General features: G+C 42.1%; 1 protein-coding gene across 1 annotated transcript in view; it reads left to right on the top strand.

Annotated features, from left to right (window-relative positions):
* Window positions 1-18,051, top strand: part of LOC127662193 (inositol-tetrakisphosphate 1-kinase-like) — a 74,446-nt gene that overhangs the window by 45,835 nt on the left and 10,560 nt on the right. The window contains exons 6-7 of the mRNA XM_052153284.1: window positions 15,266-15,364; window positions 16,685-16,725. Coding sequence (XP_052009244.1) covers window positions 15,266-15,364; window positions 16,685-16,725 — 140 coding nt within the window. The remainder of the gene's footprint in view (window positions 1-15,265; window positions 15,365-16,684; window positions 16,726-18,051) is intronic.

The raw sequence follows: 18,051 nt of genomic DNA on the forward strand, positions 1-18,051 counted from the left end.
TACCTCAGGGTCTGAGAGAGTTGCAGTGACTGGCCAGCGCTGCTCCAGGAGTCTTGATACCATGTAATAGGTACTATTCCATCGCGTACTGACGTCCTGGATCAGCTTGTGCTCTGTGGTGTTCATTTGCTGCTGCTTCTTCAGTTTTGAATTTGCCAGCTCACTTCTCCTAAAGTGCTCAACTAGGTTTCTTGTAGCACCAGTAGCTTTGTTGATGCTGGGCTCTTTGAGGGCACTGTTGATGATAAGTTGGAGGGTGTGGCCAGCACAGCGGACTGAAGACCAACCGTGTTTTTCTTCCAGGAGTCGAGCTGCCGCCACCATGTTAGACCCGTTATCATGTACTATTGCTTTAATTTTGCTAGGCAAGATGTCAAATTTCTCTATCACCTCTTCCATCCATATCATGATGTTCGCAGCAGTATGCCTCTCCTCCAGGGGTAGAGTGGCAAGGTTCAATGTCTTCATTTGCCAGTCTTTGGTGATGAAATGACACGAAACTCCAAGATATGCCTCTGTGGCACGGCTGGTCCAAACATCACTTGTCAGTGTGATGGAGATGTCTACCTCTTTTAGGATCTGCTTTACCTTTTAAACACAAAATTTTATTTTTGAAAATATTAACATGCAAAAACCTACATGTCAACAGAAACTATTCAACATACAAGTTTTACATTTTTAATAATTGCAGCTACTATGATTTTACCAAAACAAAGTTATGTATTTCAGCTATTTTAATATATATACAGGTGAAACTCGAAAAATTAGAATATCGTGCAAAAGTTCATTTATTTCAGTAATTCCACTTAAAAGGTGAAACTAATATATTATATAGACTCATTACAAGCAAAGTAAGATATTTCAAGCCTTTATTTGATATAATTTTTATGATTATGGCTTACAGCTTATGAAAACCCCAAATTCAGAATCTCAGAAAATTAGAATATTGTGAAAAGGTTCAGTATTGTAGGCTCAAAATGTCACACTCTAATCAGCTAAACACCTGCAAAGGGTTCCTGAGCCTTTAAATGGTCTCTCAGTCTGGTTCAGTTGAATTCACAATCATGGGGAAGACTGCTGACCTGACAGTTGTGCAGAAAACCATCATTGACTCCCTCCACAAGGAGGGAAAGCCTCAAAAGGTAATTGCAAAAGAAGTTGGATGTTCTCAAAGTGCTGTATCAAAGCACATTAATAGAAAGTTAAGTGGAAGGGAAAAGTGTGGAAGAAAAAGGTGCACAAGCAGCAGGGATGACCGTAGCCTGGAGAGGATTGTCAGGAAAAGGCCATTCAAATGTGTGGGGGAGCTTCACAAGGAGTGGACTGAGGCTGGAGTTACTGCATCAAGAGCCACCACAAACAGACCTGTCCTGGACATGGGCTTCAAATGTCAAACGTCTTACCTGGGCTAAAGAAAAAAAGAACTGGTCTGTTGCTCAGTGGTCCAAAGTCCTCTTTTCTGATGAGAGCAAATTTTGCATCTCATTTGGAAACCAAGGTCCCAGAGTCTGGAGGAAGAATGGAGAGGCACACAATCCAAGATGCTTGAAGTCCAGTGTGAAGTTTCCACAGTCTGTGTTGGTTTGGGGAGCCATGTCATCGGCTGGTGTTGGTCCACTGTGCTTTATTAAGTCCAGAGTCAACGCAGCCATCTACCGGGACATTTTAGAGCACTTCATGCTTCCTTCAGCAGACAAGCTTTATGGAGATGCTGACTTCATTTTCCAGCAGGACTTGGCACCTGCCCACACTGCCAAAAGTACCAAAACCTGGTTCAGTGACCATGGTATTACTGTGCTTGATTGGCCAGCAAACTCGCCTGACCTGAACCCCATAGAGAATCTATGGGGCATTGCCAAGAGAAAGATGAGAGACATGAGACCAAACAATGCAGAAGAGCTGAAGGCCGCTATTGAAGCATCTTGGTCTTCCATAACACCTCAGCAGTGCCACAGGCTGATAGCATCCATGCCACGCCGAATTGAGGCAGTAATTAATGCAAAAGGGGCCCAAACCAAGTACTGAGTACATATGCATGATTATACTTTTCAGAGGGCCGACATTTCTGTATTTAAAATCCTTTTTTTTTATTGATTTCATGTAATATTCTAATTTTCTGAGATTCTGAATTTGGGGTTTTCATAAGCTGTAAGCCATAATCATAAAAATTATATCAAATAAAGGCTTGAAATTTGGCGGTCCAAGATGGCGGCGCGGTAGCACGCAGCGGCCACTCCGGATCCACAATGGTGCTATTTTTGTTAAAAAAGCCCGACTTTTGCAACACATGGACATCGGAGCAACCAGTGTTCGTGTCTACCATCGCCAGACACTACTCAAATATAAGACTCATGCAAAAACCAAGCTGCATGATGACCTGCAGGAGGCGCTACGCCGTACTCGGCTTGCTGCGGAGACCAGGCCTCCAGCCCTCGGCGTCGCCTGATGCCGGTGGCCGGGGAGAGGACGTCGTAAGCGGTGTGCGAAAGCGGAAGCGCGGAAAGAGGGCGGGGTCCATGCTAGGCTAAAAACAAACCCTAGCCGGCCGGCTCTCCCGTCTATCCTGCTCTCAAATGTTTGCTCCCTGGACAATAAACTGGACTATATCCGACTCCAGCAGGCTACGCAGCATGAGTTTAGAGACTGCTGCGTCTTTGTTTTCACGGAGACGTGGCTCAGCGACAGAGTTCCGGATGCCGCCATTCAGCTAGACGGGCTCGCCTCGTTTCGTGCCGACAGAAATACAGCTCTCTGCGGTAAGACTCGCGGTGGTGGCTTGTGTGTTTACATCAACACGGAATGGTGCAAGAACTCTATGCTAGTCTCTAGTTACTGTTCATCGCTGTTGGAGCTTGTGACTGTTAGATGCAGACCTTTTTATCTACCACGGGAATTCACCACTGTTTGCATAACCGGAGTTTACATTCCCCCAGCGCTAACGCTAAGGAAGCGCTCTTTGAACTGTATGGGGCTATGAGCGAACTGCAGAACGCTCACCCCGACGGACTGTTTATTGTCGCCGGAGATTTCAACCATGCAAATCTCAAGACAGTGCTCCCTAAATTCCATCAGTATGTGGACTTTGCAACGAGAGGGGCGAACGCGCTTGATCTTGTTTACACAAACATCCCAGGCGCGTACCGGGCGGAGCCCCGCCCCCACCTCGGCTACTCAGACCACATCTCTGTTATGTTAATTCCAGCATACAGACCGCTCGTCAGACGCACAAAACCGCTTCAGAAGCAGGTGAAAACCTGGCCAGCAGGAGCCATCTCTGCTCTTCAGGACTGTTTTGAGTGTACTGACTGGCACATGTTCAGGGAGGCTGCAACATATGGCGATTCTACCAACTTGGAGGAATACACAGCATCAGTGACCAGCTACATCAGCAAGTGCATTGATGATGTCACTTTCTCCAAGACCATCACCACACGCTCCAACCAGAAGCCGTGGATGACTGCGGAGGTGCGCACGCTGCTGAGGTCCCGAGACTCCGCCTTCAGAGCAGGCGATAAGGCAGCCCTAAGAACAGCTAGGGCCAAACTGTCACGGGCAATCAGAGAGGCAAAGCGCGCACACGCCCAGAGAATCCACAGTCACTTCCAGGACAGCGGTGACACGCGGCGCATGTGGCAGGGCATCCAGGCCATCACCAACTACAGGACAACATCAGTTGCCTGTGACAAAGATGCCTCCCTTCCAGATGCGCTGAACGACTTCTACGCTCGGTTTGAAGTGCAGAACGACGTGATGGCGAGGAAGTCCACCCTCCTCCCAACGACCAGGTGCTCTGTCTTACCACGGCAGATGTGAGGAAAACTCTACGTAGAGTCAACCCACGGAAGGCTGCTGGACCAGACAACATTCCTGGCAGAGTGCTCAGAGGATGTGCAGACCAGCTAGCAGATGTTCTTACCGACATCTTCAACATCTCTCTGAGCAGCGCCGTTGTTCCAACGTGCTTCAAGGCCACCACCATCATCCCCATGCCAAAGAAGTCTTCAGTGTCCTGCCTCAACGACTACCGTCCCGTTGCACTTACACCCATCATCATGAAGTGCTTCGAGAGGCTCGTCATGAGGCAGCTTAAGACCCAGCTGCCCCCCTCGCTAGACCCACTGCAGTTTGCGTATCGTTCAAACCGTTCAACGGACGATGCCATCACCACAACCCTCCATCTGGCCCTCACCCACCTAGACAATAAGGACTCATACGTTCGAATGCTGTTCATAGATTTCAGCTCAGCATTCAACACAATCATTCCCCAGCACCTGATTGGAAAGCTGAACCTGCTGGGCCTGGACTCCTCCCTCTGCAACTGGATCCTGGACTTCCTGACTGGGAGACCTCAGTCAGTCCGGATCGGGAACAGCATCTCCACCACCACCACACTGAGCACTGGGGCCCCCAGGGCTGTGTGCTCAGTCCACTGCTGTTCACTCTGCTGACTCACGACTGTGCAGCAATGCACAGCTCGAATCACATCATCAAGTTCGCCGATGACACGACCGTGGTGGGTCTCATCAGCAAGAACAACGAGTCAGCATACATAGAGGAGGTGCAGCGGCTGACGAACTGGTGTAGAGCCAACAACCTGTCCCTGAATGTCGACAAAACAAAAGAGATGGTTGTTGACTTTAGGAGAGCACAAGGTGAACACACTCCGCTGAACATCGACGGCTCCTCTGTGGAGATCGTCAAGAGCACCAAATTTCTTGGTGTTCACCTGGCGGAGAACCTCACCTGGTCCCTCAACACCAGCTCTATCACCAAGAAAGCCCAGCAGCGTCTCTACTTTCTTCGAAGGCTGAGGAAAGCACATCTCCCAACCCCCATCCTCACTACATTCTATAGAGGGACTATTGAGAGCATCCTGAGCAGCTGCATCACTGCCTGGTTTGGGACTTGCACCGTTTCGGACCGCAAAGCCCTGCAGAGGATAGTGAGGACAGCTGAGAAGATCATTGGGGTCTCTCTTCCCTCCATCAAAGACATTTACAAAAAACACTGTATCCATAAAGCAACCAGCATTGTGGACGACCCCACACACCCCTCACACAAACTCTTTACCCTCCTCCCGTCTGGCAAGAGGTACCGAAGCATTCAGGCCCTCACGGCCAGACTGTGTAACAGCTTCTTCCCCAAGCCATCAGACTTCTCAATACTCAGAGACTGGTTTGACACACACACGTGTCCTGAGTTGCACTTTAATAACTGTCACTTTATAACTGTCTGCTACCTCAATAACTGCTATGTGCATAGAACATTATCTCATAGTATGTTATGTTTACATTTTTAGAAACTGTCATCTTTTTGCACTACTGAGTACTGGTCGGCGCTGCACTGTCTATTGTCCTGTTCATTGTCAGTAATTTGTTGTACTGTCCTGTACTTTTTGCACATGTTTGCACGTGCACTTTATATAGGTATATATAGGTAGTTTATATAGGTATTTTATTTCGTTGTGTAGTCTCATGTGGTCCTATGTTGGTCCTTTGTTGTTTTTATGTAGCACCATGGTCCTGGAGGAACGTTGTCTCGTTTTGCTGTGTACTGTACTAACTGTATATGGTTGAAACGACAATAAAAACCACTTGACTTGACTTGAAATATCTTACTTTGCTTGTAATGAGTCTATATAATATATTAGTTTCACCTTTTAAGTTGAATTACTGAAATTAATGAACTTTTGCACGATATTCTAATTTTTCGAGTTTCACCTGTGTATATGTGTATATATATATATATATATATATATATATATATATATATATATATATATATATATATATATATATATATATATATATATATATATATATGCTTTTAAATTAAATTTGTGATTTTTTTTTATTTTTTATTTTATGAAATATGTCTGACTGTGTGTGCATTCTAAACAATTACCTTCAGAAACGTTGTACTGTATTTCTGCTCCATCAAGTGGGTGAAATGGGTTCTGGATGGCAGGATGTAGTCTGGATTGAACTGGGCTATCATTTGTTGAAACCCAGCACCATCGACCATGGAGAGCTGCCTCATATCATAGATCAGCATCTGCAATACTGACTCAGTGAGGGCATTCGCCTGTTGTGGGGTGCACGTCTGATTCTTTTGCAGAAAGGGGTCCATGGTGGCTCTCTTCTTCAGACTGCATGCATTTAATTTAAAATACTTTTGTCAGGCACAGTCGGGCATAACGTTAAATTCTTTTTTTTTTTCTTTTTTTTTTTTTTTACCGAAAATACGCTTATAAAATGTACAATGTATATCCAAAACAAAACGTATTAGCTTCCATGTTATTTAAATCTTACCGAGGCGAGTCAAACTCCGTTTCATTCAACTGTCTGACGTGCTTTCTCTTTAAATGTTCGTGCATCACCGAGGTGCTGCCGTGATACGCAAGGACTGCTTTGCAAACCATGCAGGTAATCTTTTTATTCGCCGTATCCAGGCTAAAATGCTCCCAAACTTTAGATATTTTGGTACGCGCAGCTGCTGCGTTGGACCCCGCCATTTCTGTATGTTATCGCTCAGCAGAGAAGCTAATGCGCATGTGCGACTCTCGGCAGAGATTGTAATGAAGAGAGGTGCCTCGGTCGGAAAAAAACATGTCTGGCGACAACTTCTTTTCTATTATCGATTTTTGTCGACAACGTCGACGAATCGTTGCAGCCCTACTAGAGGCGCTGCAACAACTGTGTTGACATGACTTGAATGGCTGATTATGACTTTATAAAGACTTATTTTTCTCTCTTAATCAGACCCTACTATTTTATGATATTGACACACTTTTACTCCAACTCCACATGAATGGCTTGTGTGGTGGCTCATCTGGTGGCGTTGAACTTCGAGTCGGAGGACCACGGTTCAAGTCGAGCCATAAACTTGAGACTCTTAGCAATGCAATTATTGCTGCTTACTGTCATCTGTATGCACATCTTTACCACCTATACACTGTCCATCTCCAGCTAATGTTCTGCTTGCGGAGACAAAGCAGGGCCAGAGCACAATTTACACTTCTAAAATACTTTCCCTCCATTCTGTTTATGTTATGTACGCACAGGACACCATTTGTTTGTGCAGGAATTAAGAACGTTTCGGGCTATAAAAGGCAAAGATTCACACCTTTATTTTGTCTGGAGCCGGATCCACTCTGTTTATGTGGTATACATGTTTATGGTTTTACGATAGACACTTTATGTTCCAAAGAACTGTTTATTACAATGTGAATTGGAAAAATGTCACACACATGAAAGGTGCAGATATATATATATATATATATATATATATATATATATATATATATATATATATATATATATAATGGGGAAAAAGATTGGGGGAAAAACATTAGTGCAATAAGGTAAAAGGACACAAACTTAGATCTTAAAGACCCTTTTATGAAACCAGAATTGTGTTTTTTAGGCCATATTTTAGCTTTGAGGCTGAATCTAGATGATATTGTGCACCTAAATTTGGTCTGTCGCCTCAAAAATTTAGTTTAGACTTTATTAGATTTTTCTCTCACTACTGAAATTTCTCACTGAAAGCCTGTAAAGCTGTCAGCTAGTAAGCAGGTTTTAGCCTGTTTGCTGTAACAAAGGGCTGAATGGATAGAGGAATAGACTAATGTGATATTAGCCAGGATCATGGCCAAGGCACCATAGCAATGCTTTATAAACGTGTTCTAAACATTCCATAAATGTCTTTGCTGGCTCCGACAGGTCTGCAGGAGTGTTTAGACAGAGCCCAAGATTGATCCTGGACCCTTACAGGGCCAAAAACATGAGCATCACTCAGTGTTGTACCTGCTCACGAAGATATCTCATTACTCTTTCCCTTTTATTTACACAATCTCTTCGGCTAAATTAAATGGAATCTTTATTTCCAAAAATAAGTCACGTAATAGTGGCCATCAAGTACACAAACCTTGTAGCTGTTTTATGTTCCTTTATTGAAGCCTTGTGCAAATGCTGCTTCTAGAGCTTTCCCTGCTTCATCGTTTACTCACCCTTTCTTTCTTATTCAGAACATAAGTTAAGGTTATTATAAAAATATCTCAGCTCTGTAGGTTCATACAATGCAAGTGAATGGTGGCCAGAACTTTGAGAACCCAAAAAGCATATACAGTAAAGGCAGCATAAAGGTAACTCATACAACCTCAGTGGTTGAGAAGTGCTTCGAGAAGTGCTTCGAGAGGCTCGTCATGAGGCAGATTAAGACCCAGCTGCCCCCCTCACTAGACCCACTGCAGTTTGCGTATCGTTCAAACCGTTCAACGGACGATGCCATCACCACAACCCTCCATCTGGCCCTCACCCACCTAGACAATAAGGACTCATACGTTCGAATGCTGTTCATAGATTTCAGCTCAGCATTCAACACAATCATTCCCCAGCACCTGATTGGAAAGCTGAACCTGCTGGGCCTGGACACCTCCCTCTGCAACTGGATCCTGGACTTCCTGACTGGGAGACCTCAGTCAGTCCGGATCGGGAACAGCATCTCCACCACCACACTGAGCACTGGGGCCCCCAGGGCTGTGTGCTCAGTCCACTGCTGTTCACTCTGCTGACTCACGACTGTGCAGCAATGCACAGCTCGAATCACATCATCAAGTTCGCCGATGACACGACCGTGGTGGGTCTCATCAGCAAGAACAACGAGTCAGCATACAGAGAGGAGGTGCAGCGGCTGACGAACTGGTGTAGAGCCAACAACCTGTCCCTGAATGTCGACAAAACAAAAGAGATGGTTGTTGACTTTAGGAGAGCACAAGGTGAACACACTCCGCTGAACATCGACGGCTCCTCTGTGGAGATCGTCAAGAGCACCAAATTCCTTGGTGTTCACCTGGCGGAGAACCTCACCTGGTCCCTCAACACCAGCTCTATCACCAAGAAAGCCCAGCAGCGTCTCTACTTTCTTCGAAGGCTGAGGAAAGCACATCTCCCAACCCCCATCCTCACTACATTCTATAGAGGGACTATTGAGAGCATCCTGAGCAGCTGCATCACTGCCTGGTTTGGGACTTGCACCGTTTTGGACCGCAAAGCCCTGCAGAGGATAGTGAGGACAGCTGAGAAGATCATTGGGCTCTCTCTTCCCTCCATCAAAGACATTTACAAAAAAACACTGTATCTGCAAAGCAACCAGCATTGTGGACGTCCCCACACACCCCTCACACAAACTCTTTACCCTCCTCCCGTCTGGCAAGAGGTACCGAAGCATTCGGGCCCTCACGGCCAGACTGTGTAACAGCTTCTTCCCCCAAGCCATCAGACTCCTCAATACTCAGAGACTGGTTTGACACACACGTGTCCTGAGTTGCACTTTAATTACTGTCACTTTATAACTGTCTGCTACCTCAATAACTGCTATGTGCATAGAACATTATCTCATAGTATGTTATGTTTACATTTTTAGAAACTGTCATCTTTTTGCACTACTGAGTACTGGTCGGCGCTGCACTGTCTATTGTCCTGTTCATTGTCAGTAATTTGTTGTACTGTCCTGTACTTTTTGCACATGTTTGCACGTGCACTTTATATAGGTATATATAGGTAGTTTATATAGGTATTTTATTTCGTTGTGTAGTCTCATGTGGTCCTACGTTGGTCCTTTGTTGTTTTTATGTAGCACCATGGTCCTGGAGGAACGTTGTCTCGTTTTGCTGTGTACTGTACTAACTGTATATGGTTGAAACGACAATAAAAACCACTTGACTTGACTTGGTTAAATCCATGTGTGAAATGATAGGTGTGGGTGAGAAACCGATCAAAATTGAAGTCCTTTTTACTATAAAGCTTTACCTTTTAGCAGCTCTGACCAGTAGGTGGCGATATGCACAAGTAATGTGAATTGCCAAAAAGCAAAAGAGGAATGTGGAAGTAAAAGTGGAGATTTGTTGTAAAGAAGAGCTGTCATATCGCTTCTGAAGACATGGATTTAATCACTGAAGTCGTATGGATTACTTCTATGCTTTTAGGAGCTTCAAAGTTTGGCCACTATTCACTTGCCTTGGATATTCTTCCAAAAACCTTTGTTTCTGTTCTGCAGAAGAAAGAAAGTCATACACATTTGAAACAACAGCATGAGGGTGAATAAATGATGAGAGAATTTTAAATTTAAAAACATCAGAAACCAAATGTTAAGCTCTAACTGAAACTCAACGTCATAATATAAGCCTGGACGGTCAGTGTGGTCAAAATGTTTCGAAATGTTTGTAGTAGGTCAGTTGCACTACTAAACGCCTGTCTGTCTTAGACGGGGGATTGTCAGTGCCCTTATGTTGCTGTCTTTTATAAAACAGCTTATGTAAACTTCCTCTGGAATAGGAGAACAAAGGTCTAGCAGCTGAATAAATGGACCAGGTCTGATAAGAAACTAGCACTGCTCACTCCGTTTCAACAATACAGGATATTTCAATAGCGATACCATCATTTGCAAACTCAAAAAGCAGCTAGGCAAAACAGGAAGTAAATGGCCAGCTTGCTTTTTTGTTGGCTAACAAGAAGCCACAGGCTGAACGTTGACCTATCAGTATTGTTCCTGCTTTTGATCGAGTCAGTCTTTGCATCGGGTAGATATAGATATGGGTATATAGGGATCAGTGACCAATAAGTTCAGTAGTCTTTTATTTCCACCTTTGGTTGCTATTCTTTGCTCATGCACATACGTCTTCAAATAATGTGTGGGAAAATAAAATAAAAAATTGCACTGTGTAAAAGTAAACTGAACTCAAAGTATAAATGTCCTCCTAAACATATGAAAGAAATCTCAAAATAACAGAAACAAATATTGTATTTATTTATAACCAGTGTTGGATTATTTGATAGGATTACTCTTAAGCATAATTTTAGAACCACCCAGTTAGACAGGAAGTGGACATCTAATTGAAGTGTAAAACAACCAACCTCAGTTCACTTGTTGCTATCAAGTATTGTGTTGTCAGAGCTCTGTCAGAATAACTGGTAATATGTAAGCTTTCTGAACACTGCTGTTGGGAATACCTTAGCTTTTGCCTAGATTCTGCTGACAAAAGTACTGTTGGTTGGTTGAATGATGATCAAATAAACAAACACAAATGTATTCATATTTATAAAGTTTGGGAACTGCATCATATTATAGTAAATTGAGTAACATTGTATACCAATGCATTTTATTTATCGATGTTCTTTCCTTTTAATTTTGTTGGATGTTGGTAATTTTCGCTATAAATTCCACTTTCACTTATTCCCGCTGGAGATTTAATGATGGGAACACACTCTGTGTGAGGAAGAGAACAGCGGAGTAAAAGGGCATGTTTGCAGAGTCAAAAGGTGCTACTGTTAATGCAGTTTGTTCGGAAGTCATTAATGAAGATGCTTTAAGTATACCTCATCTGTATTCTGCATTATTATTAAGACACATGTGCCCGGGGAAGACTGAGATACGTGGGCAAAATAAAGACCACTTCACCAGGACGTGCCGGTTTCCCTAAACACGCTCAGTGCACATAAGCAAATCGAACCGAACTCGGAGCAGTTCTCTGTTTCTCTGAGCAAGAGATGGAGTTGTGGAGCTAAGGAGACACAGTAGAGCAATACACTTTGAGGCTTGCAGAACAAGCAGACCATTTATTTATTTAAGCAGTCCTATGCGGTTTAATAATTGCACATGGTCATATCGTGATTTCAATTTTATTTCGATTAATTGTGCAGCTTTACTCCTAATTCTAACTGTACCTCAACCTCCGTAGCAGCAAATGTGAATCTCGTCTGAAGATAAGAATTTGCAGATCAAAATTTTGTTACACAGTAATGTACAGTATTTTAATGTTAGTACATACAGTAGTAGTTAAAGACACCTAATATAAAGTGTGACTACAGCTATGTTGAAATTAAAAATCAAAATGCAACATGAAATCTAAAGAAAACAATTGACCCTTGCACCATGCCCTTTCTTCCTTCAGCAGTGAAAAGCAACTCATCAGCACTTTCAGTAGCATGACACCCAGGCGGTTTAACATGACCTTGATCATATCTCAGAGCTGTGTCATCAGCCTGTTGAGGCTTCACTCTTCAGCTCATTTCCTGTGCTACGCTATCAAAATCTCCCAAAACAGGTCTAATCTCCCCAGATAATAGCAGTAATACTGGCGTCTGGTTGAGACGAAGCTTCATCCTTGACGAAGATATGTATGTTAGTTAATGGATTGTCGGGTCACCCATAGAGCATATTTTAAAGGCAACCAACTGTCTACAGGGTGTATAACTAGGTAAACTTTGTAAAGAAAATGTGAGTGGTGTTTGTACAAGATTGGTTGTGTTGGTGGTTGTTAGGGCATTGCCAAGCAGTTGCTAAAGTGGTCAGATTGGGTTTTAGCATGTTGCATGGGTGTTGTGGGTGATTGCTAGGTTGTTGCTTACTTGCCCCAAATTTAATCAACCTACCCCAGTTTCTGATATTTTTGGCCCGAGAGCTGGCTTTGTCCTTATTCAAAATATGTTTTGCCCATTTGTCTCCCAGCAGGTGAAAATTGCAAGTCTTGTGTCTTCTGCATAAAATAAGATTGGAAACCTTAAATGCATATACCTGTTAAGATTTTACCTGCTAGGGATTTTTTTAGGAGTACACTAGCATATAGATGACCTCAGAGCTAACACACCTGGGCAAACAGTGGGGCTTAAAACTTGGTGTAAAATATTCTCTTTCAGCCATTAGCCCAGTACGCATCTCTATTTTGATGATACAGCTATGCACCGTAATGTACCTCCATTTGGAATACACAAAGCTACTCATTGGTATTGATGCTTTTGTTCCATCTATCTCTCTCTTTGCTCATCAGTGCAATACCAAAGACAGTGAGAGTACAGTATTTTCAAACAAAGCATTGAACCCGTGGCTCAAATTGCTGTCTTTCTATTGACTGGCTGGCTGCATTATGTAGAGTGAGTCAGCGCTCAGTGCCTTGTGTTGACTGTTCTTCACTCACTAATGTAAATAGGGAAGTAATGCCAATAGAGGGGAACTGATGACAGAAGACCTTTCTCAAGAGAGGACTCAAGAGTAGTTTTGCGAGGTTCACTGCGGGTAACATCCACTCTTTCCATATAACCTCATGGCTTTGAAAGTGTACATTCATCTGGCAGCTCTTATTAGTGGAACTGAATCCCTTTGGGTGTACTCAATGTTTAATATCCTCTTAGCAAACTTAACTGGACTCACCTTACTAGTTCTGTCTGTTTTATGTTTCAGATATCTTTCCACACTAAAATAGCATAGCTGATAACCAGAAGATTGATTGTTTTGGATGTGGTGGGCTGGCTTCTTGTCTAGCTTAAACAAGAGTTTTTCACCAGAAAGACCATGTTGGTTGACCAGCCTCAAGCCATTTGTACACTAGAACAGTGCTGCTCAACATGCACTCAGATCATGTACCATTTTGTTTTTTGTGTGTGTGTGGCCAATGTGATATCTATATCATTGCGACCACAACTGCAATACAAATATGCCATCTCATCTCATCATATATGGCGATTTTGCAGTAAGTAATGTGCAACGGTAGAAGTTTCTCAACTGGTAGAGATTCTACACAAAGCTAAAATAGTCAATAGTCAGCTTTCCAGTCTCTCGCAGTAGGCAGCTTTCAATGTAGACGACTTCGTTAATTATAATTGAAGCAATTTATCTTCAGCTCTGCTTGTGTCTGCTGTAAATGTTGTAACAAAATTGTTTATGCTTGCCAAAAACACTGGCACAACTAGTTATAATTCAATTGATGTTTACATTACAGGTGTGCGTTCATTGGCAATTTAAAAGGGCTTTAAACATGCCTTTTCTAGTCACATTTATAGCTTATTACTTTTTTGTTTTTACTGAAGTGTGATGTAATGTGAAGTTGCTTTTGCACTGACGCCAGACTTATCATTCATTTGTCATAAATATTCATATCTTTTGGTTTACATCCTTCAAGTTCCAAATAAAACAAGAAAATAATTGAATTAAACAAGGTAACTTTAATTTGTAATGGATTTATTCACTGTATTATCAAAAATTGGCATTACTAGATGGTGTTGAATTTCCAGCAAAGATGACTATATTGTAATTAAATATGATATAAACCTACACATACAGGTACTTTAATATGAGGTTTTAATTAAACCGCATACCACAGACTTACTTCATTAATAGGACTGGGTATTATAACAGATTTCCCGATTCTATTCTGATTCAAAAGCTCTTGATTTGATTTCATATGGGTATATTTCAGTTATAATGTTCACTTTGCTTACATATGAAATAAATTCTGTCCTAGATAATGTTGTTAATTATAAAGGGGAATTCTAACAAGGTAGATTACAAAAAATATCTACATTTTACTAATTATATTTTATTTGTTTTTCATATTTTGGGTCACATTTTAGCTTAAAAATTAACAAATCGATGTACAGTATTCCATCAACAAATATGAGATTATATTTCATACAGGGCCGCCAATAAGAGGGATAACTGATCCTTTTGTCCCATGCCTGGGCTTGAGAGGAATCCCGGCCGATCTGGAGGGATGGGATGAGTCTGTTCCATATTGTAGAGCGCATCTAAACCCGATCAGTTAGATGCGGATATAAACACGGAGACAGTGCGCAACAGTGAAAGCCGCCGGGGCAACGTATGTTGATGGAAGAGCTGTCCGCATTTACATACATTTACCAGGGTGTGGCTTATCACAGACATTTACAAACGCAAGGGATTTCCTCTCATTGTAGTTGAGGGTTAAACATAGATTAAAAGATCGATCGTGGGATTTAAGAACCTATATTGAGATCGTTCACACGAAGATCCAGTCCTATATTAATTACTATACAACTTAGGAGTTCAGCCCTTAAAGCTAAAGGGACCCTGCTTTGTAGTCCCTGAGCTGTTTAAAGTCGAGTAGCCCTTAGCAGAGAAAGCTTTGAAGGACAGGTATGTGTAAGATGCGTTTTGAGGGTGTGGAAAGAGCCATGTCAGTATGAAACCAAACATTAATACAGCATGTTGGAGCACCACTTTTGCAAAGTCTTTTGTCTTTCGTTTACATCCTTAAAATCAATGAATTCACAACCTTCTTTTAAGTAGTGTAACCTCTTGTGTGTAGGCTTTCTCACCAGCTAAATTTTTGATGGAAATTAGCCCGGCGATCCCACTAGCCCAGCACCAGGACTAGCTTGGAAATGTATTCCTTCTTATCGATCTGGTCTTTACAGAAAGGCTTACCAATCTCTTCATGTCTCTCTTGCAGATGAGAGGATCTGTTCTCCTCCATTTATGGTGCTGAACAGTGAGTGTGGTCCAGACACAGTGCAGCAGATCCAGCAACACGGTCTTACATTCCCTTTCAGTAAGTCCCACCCCTTCCATTCTGCAACTGGAAGTGATGTTTTACTAAGGCAGATTTTCCCTGGAGTCCCCTTTAATATCTGTCCCGATCACATTTAGTACATAAAGAAAACTGCTTATTCCAGGGTTTTTGCAGAATGCGGCATTCTGAATTAACATCATGTAAATGAGAACGCTGATATCCTTGCAGCGTTTATGCATAATCGCCAACCACTTGCAAGAAAGTTTTCTGTTTTTCTTCAAATGTGTTCTGGTGAATAAAGAAAGGCATACACACCTGGGATATAATGAGGATAAGTAAATAATGAGAGAATTTTCATTTTTGGGTGAACTATCCCTTTAATGTGGTCATGTAAACACATAATTGTTACAGGTTTTTGAGGAGTGGGCTTGTACTTGAACAGTCCTGAAAGTATATGATGGAGCCCAATAACAAGTCAACACAGCGAAAAGAATTCAACATTCAGAGAGTACAGTGGGAAAAGCACATACACTATAATCTATACCCATATATATACACACTAATGTAAAATATCGACTATCACTCACATATGCGTCTATGAGCTTGTACATTATGGGAAGATTGAAGAAGAGGGAAGCCCCACTATTGCAGCACAATTCTACTGCAGGTCTTGAAGGAAAATGAGGGAAACAAACACTGCAACAACTCTGGAATATCTTGAAGTAAAGTGTTTTTACATAGCAATAGAGAATGTAGAGAATTAAATAGCAAAGTCTTCCTCAGATCCCATGTCTGTTATTTACACAAGCGTTGCCGGGAAATTACGTTACTGTGGAAAAATTATTACAAGAGAGAGCTGCTAACACAGTGCATGTAAACACACACCAATTTAGAGTAATAAGCAGCATTCTGGTGTCCATGTAAATGTTGTCACTGTGCTGTAAATCACTTTATTCACTTTAAATGGTCATAAGACTATGAAACACATTTACTGTGCTTTCAGCTTTTTGGCTCGAAACATAATCAGTTAAAGTTCTTGAACACAAACACTTCTGGTTATTTCACGTATTATTACCTCCCTGAAAAGTATCAGTGAAATTCATAACGCAACGCAAGTATTGCATCACATTGCTGTAAGGGGTGCTATATATCGGGAATTTGCATTTAAGTGTTTACATCTGTTTATAGCTATGTTTACAACTAGTATTTTTCTGGCCTTAATGTCCTTTACTAAACCCCTGTTATGCTGTTTTGCACAGTAATGTTACTGAATTTTATTTAAGGGTTGCCTTAATAACTGGATATAATTCATCCACTACCTTATATAGTATGTTTTTCTTTTACTCTCATCCTGTGCAGTTTGCAAAACACGGGTTGCTCATGGAACTAACTCCCATGAGGTAAGACTCTTTTCTAACTCTATTTCTGTCAAATGTGACCAAAGAGGTTATGAAGCACTAGAACACACACAAGTTCTTTTTCAAAACTTAGTGAGCTGCCTTGCTGTCTATAGATGAAATTACCGTGATGTCACACCGCAGGCAACAGTGCTTCCAGGTTCTTTGAGCAGCAGATTTCAATGGTGAATATTGGCAGTGCCGTAGTTGTAATAACCTTTTGAATGTTCAATTATATTAATAAAAGTAATATGTGGAGGTTCTTAATGAACTATTTGCAAAACAAGCCTTAATTTGGTTAAACTTGCTTGTATGATTGTCAGACATGAAACCGGTTGATCAGTACACATCCTCATGCTTTACACTTCTAAAGCAAAAGTGGCATGTGAAAATGAAAACTACCATCAGACATGCAATATGCATCTTTACTACTAAAATTAAATAGTCCTATTTACTTCATAATGAATATTCAAAGCTAATGATGCTGGTTTCAATTGATCAAGTTACTGCAGTCAAAATGAACGCAAAGATATAATATTATAATGTTTTATTCACATATAAACAGTATATGCTGTGGCGGTGGAGATGGGGTCCTGTAATCCCATTAGATCTTACATGGCTGTCTTGGTCATATAAGATCATCGTCATATCTGTCACAGCAATTGCACTTTGGAAATGAAAACCGCCGTTTGTGATAAGTTTTTGCGCTTCCTTTGCGAAAAGTTCAAATCTACCAATAGGGGGCTATGGGTACCTCAGCGAGGATTGACGCTGACTACCACCCCTGGAGTCGCAAGTTCGAATCCAGGGCGTGCTGAGTGACTCCAGCCAGGTCTCCTAAGCAAGCAAATTGGCACGATTGCTAGGGAGGGTAGAGTCACATGGGGTAACCTGCTCGTAGTCGCGATTAGTGGTTCTTGCTCTCAATGGGGCGCGTGGTAAGTAGTGTGTATCGTGGAGAGTAGCATGAGCCTCCACATGCTGTGAGTCTCCGCGGTGTCATGCACGCCGAGCCATGTGATAAGATGTGCGGATTGACGATCTCAGATGCGGAGGCAACAGAGACTTGTCCTCCGCCACCCGGATTGAGGTGAGTAACCGCGCCACCACGAGGACCAACTAAGTAGTGTGAATTGGGCATTCCAATTTGGGGAGAAAAGAATCTACCAATAGAAGCAGTGGGGTAAGTGAGTGTTATTTAAGCAGCTGTGATAACAACAACAACATTAATCTTTGATTATCATAAATTATGCCAAATCTTGAGTTTGTCCTGATCCTCGATCATTGTGGAAATGTACAGCTCAATTTGAGTGACTCGCCTGTTTAACA

Source organism: Xyrauchen texanus, chromosome 22 (assembly GCF_025860055.1).
Source record: "Xyrauchen texanus isolate HMW12.3.18 chromosome 22, RBS_HiC_50CHRs, whole genome shotgun sequence".
In the NCBI taxonomy this organism is placed as follows: domain Eukaryota; kingdom Metazoa; phylum Chordata; class Actinopteri; order Cypriniformes; family Catostomidae; genus Xyrauchen; species Xyrauchen texanus.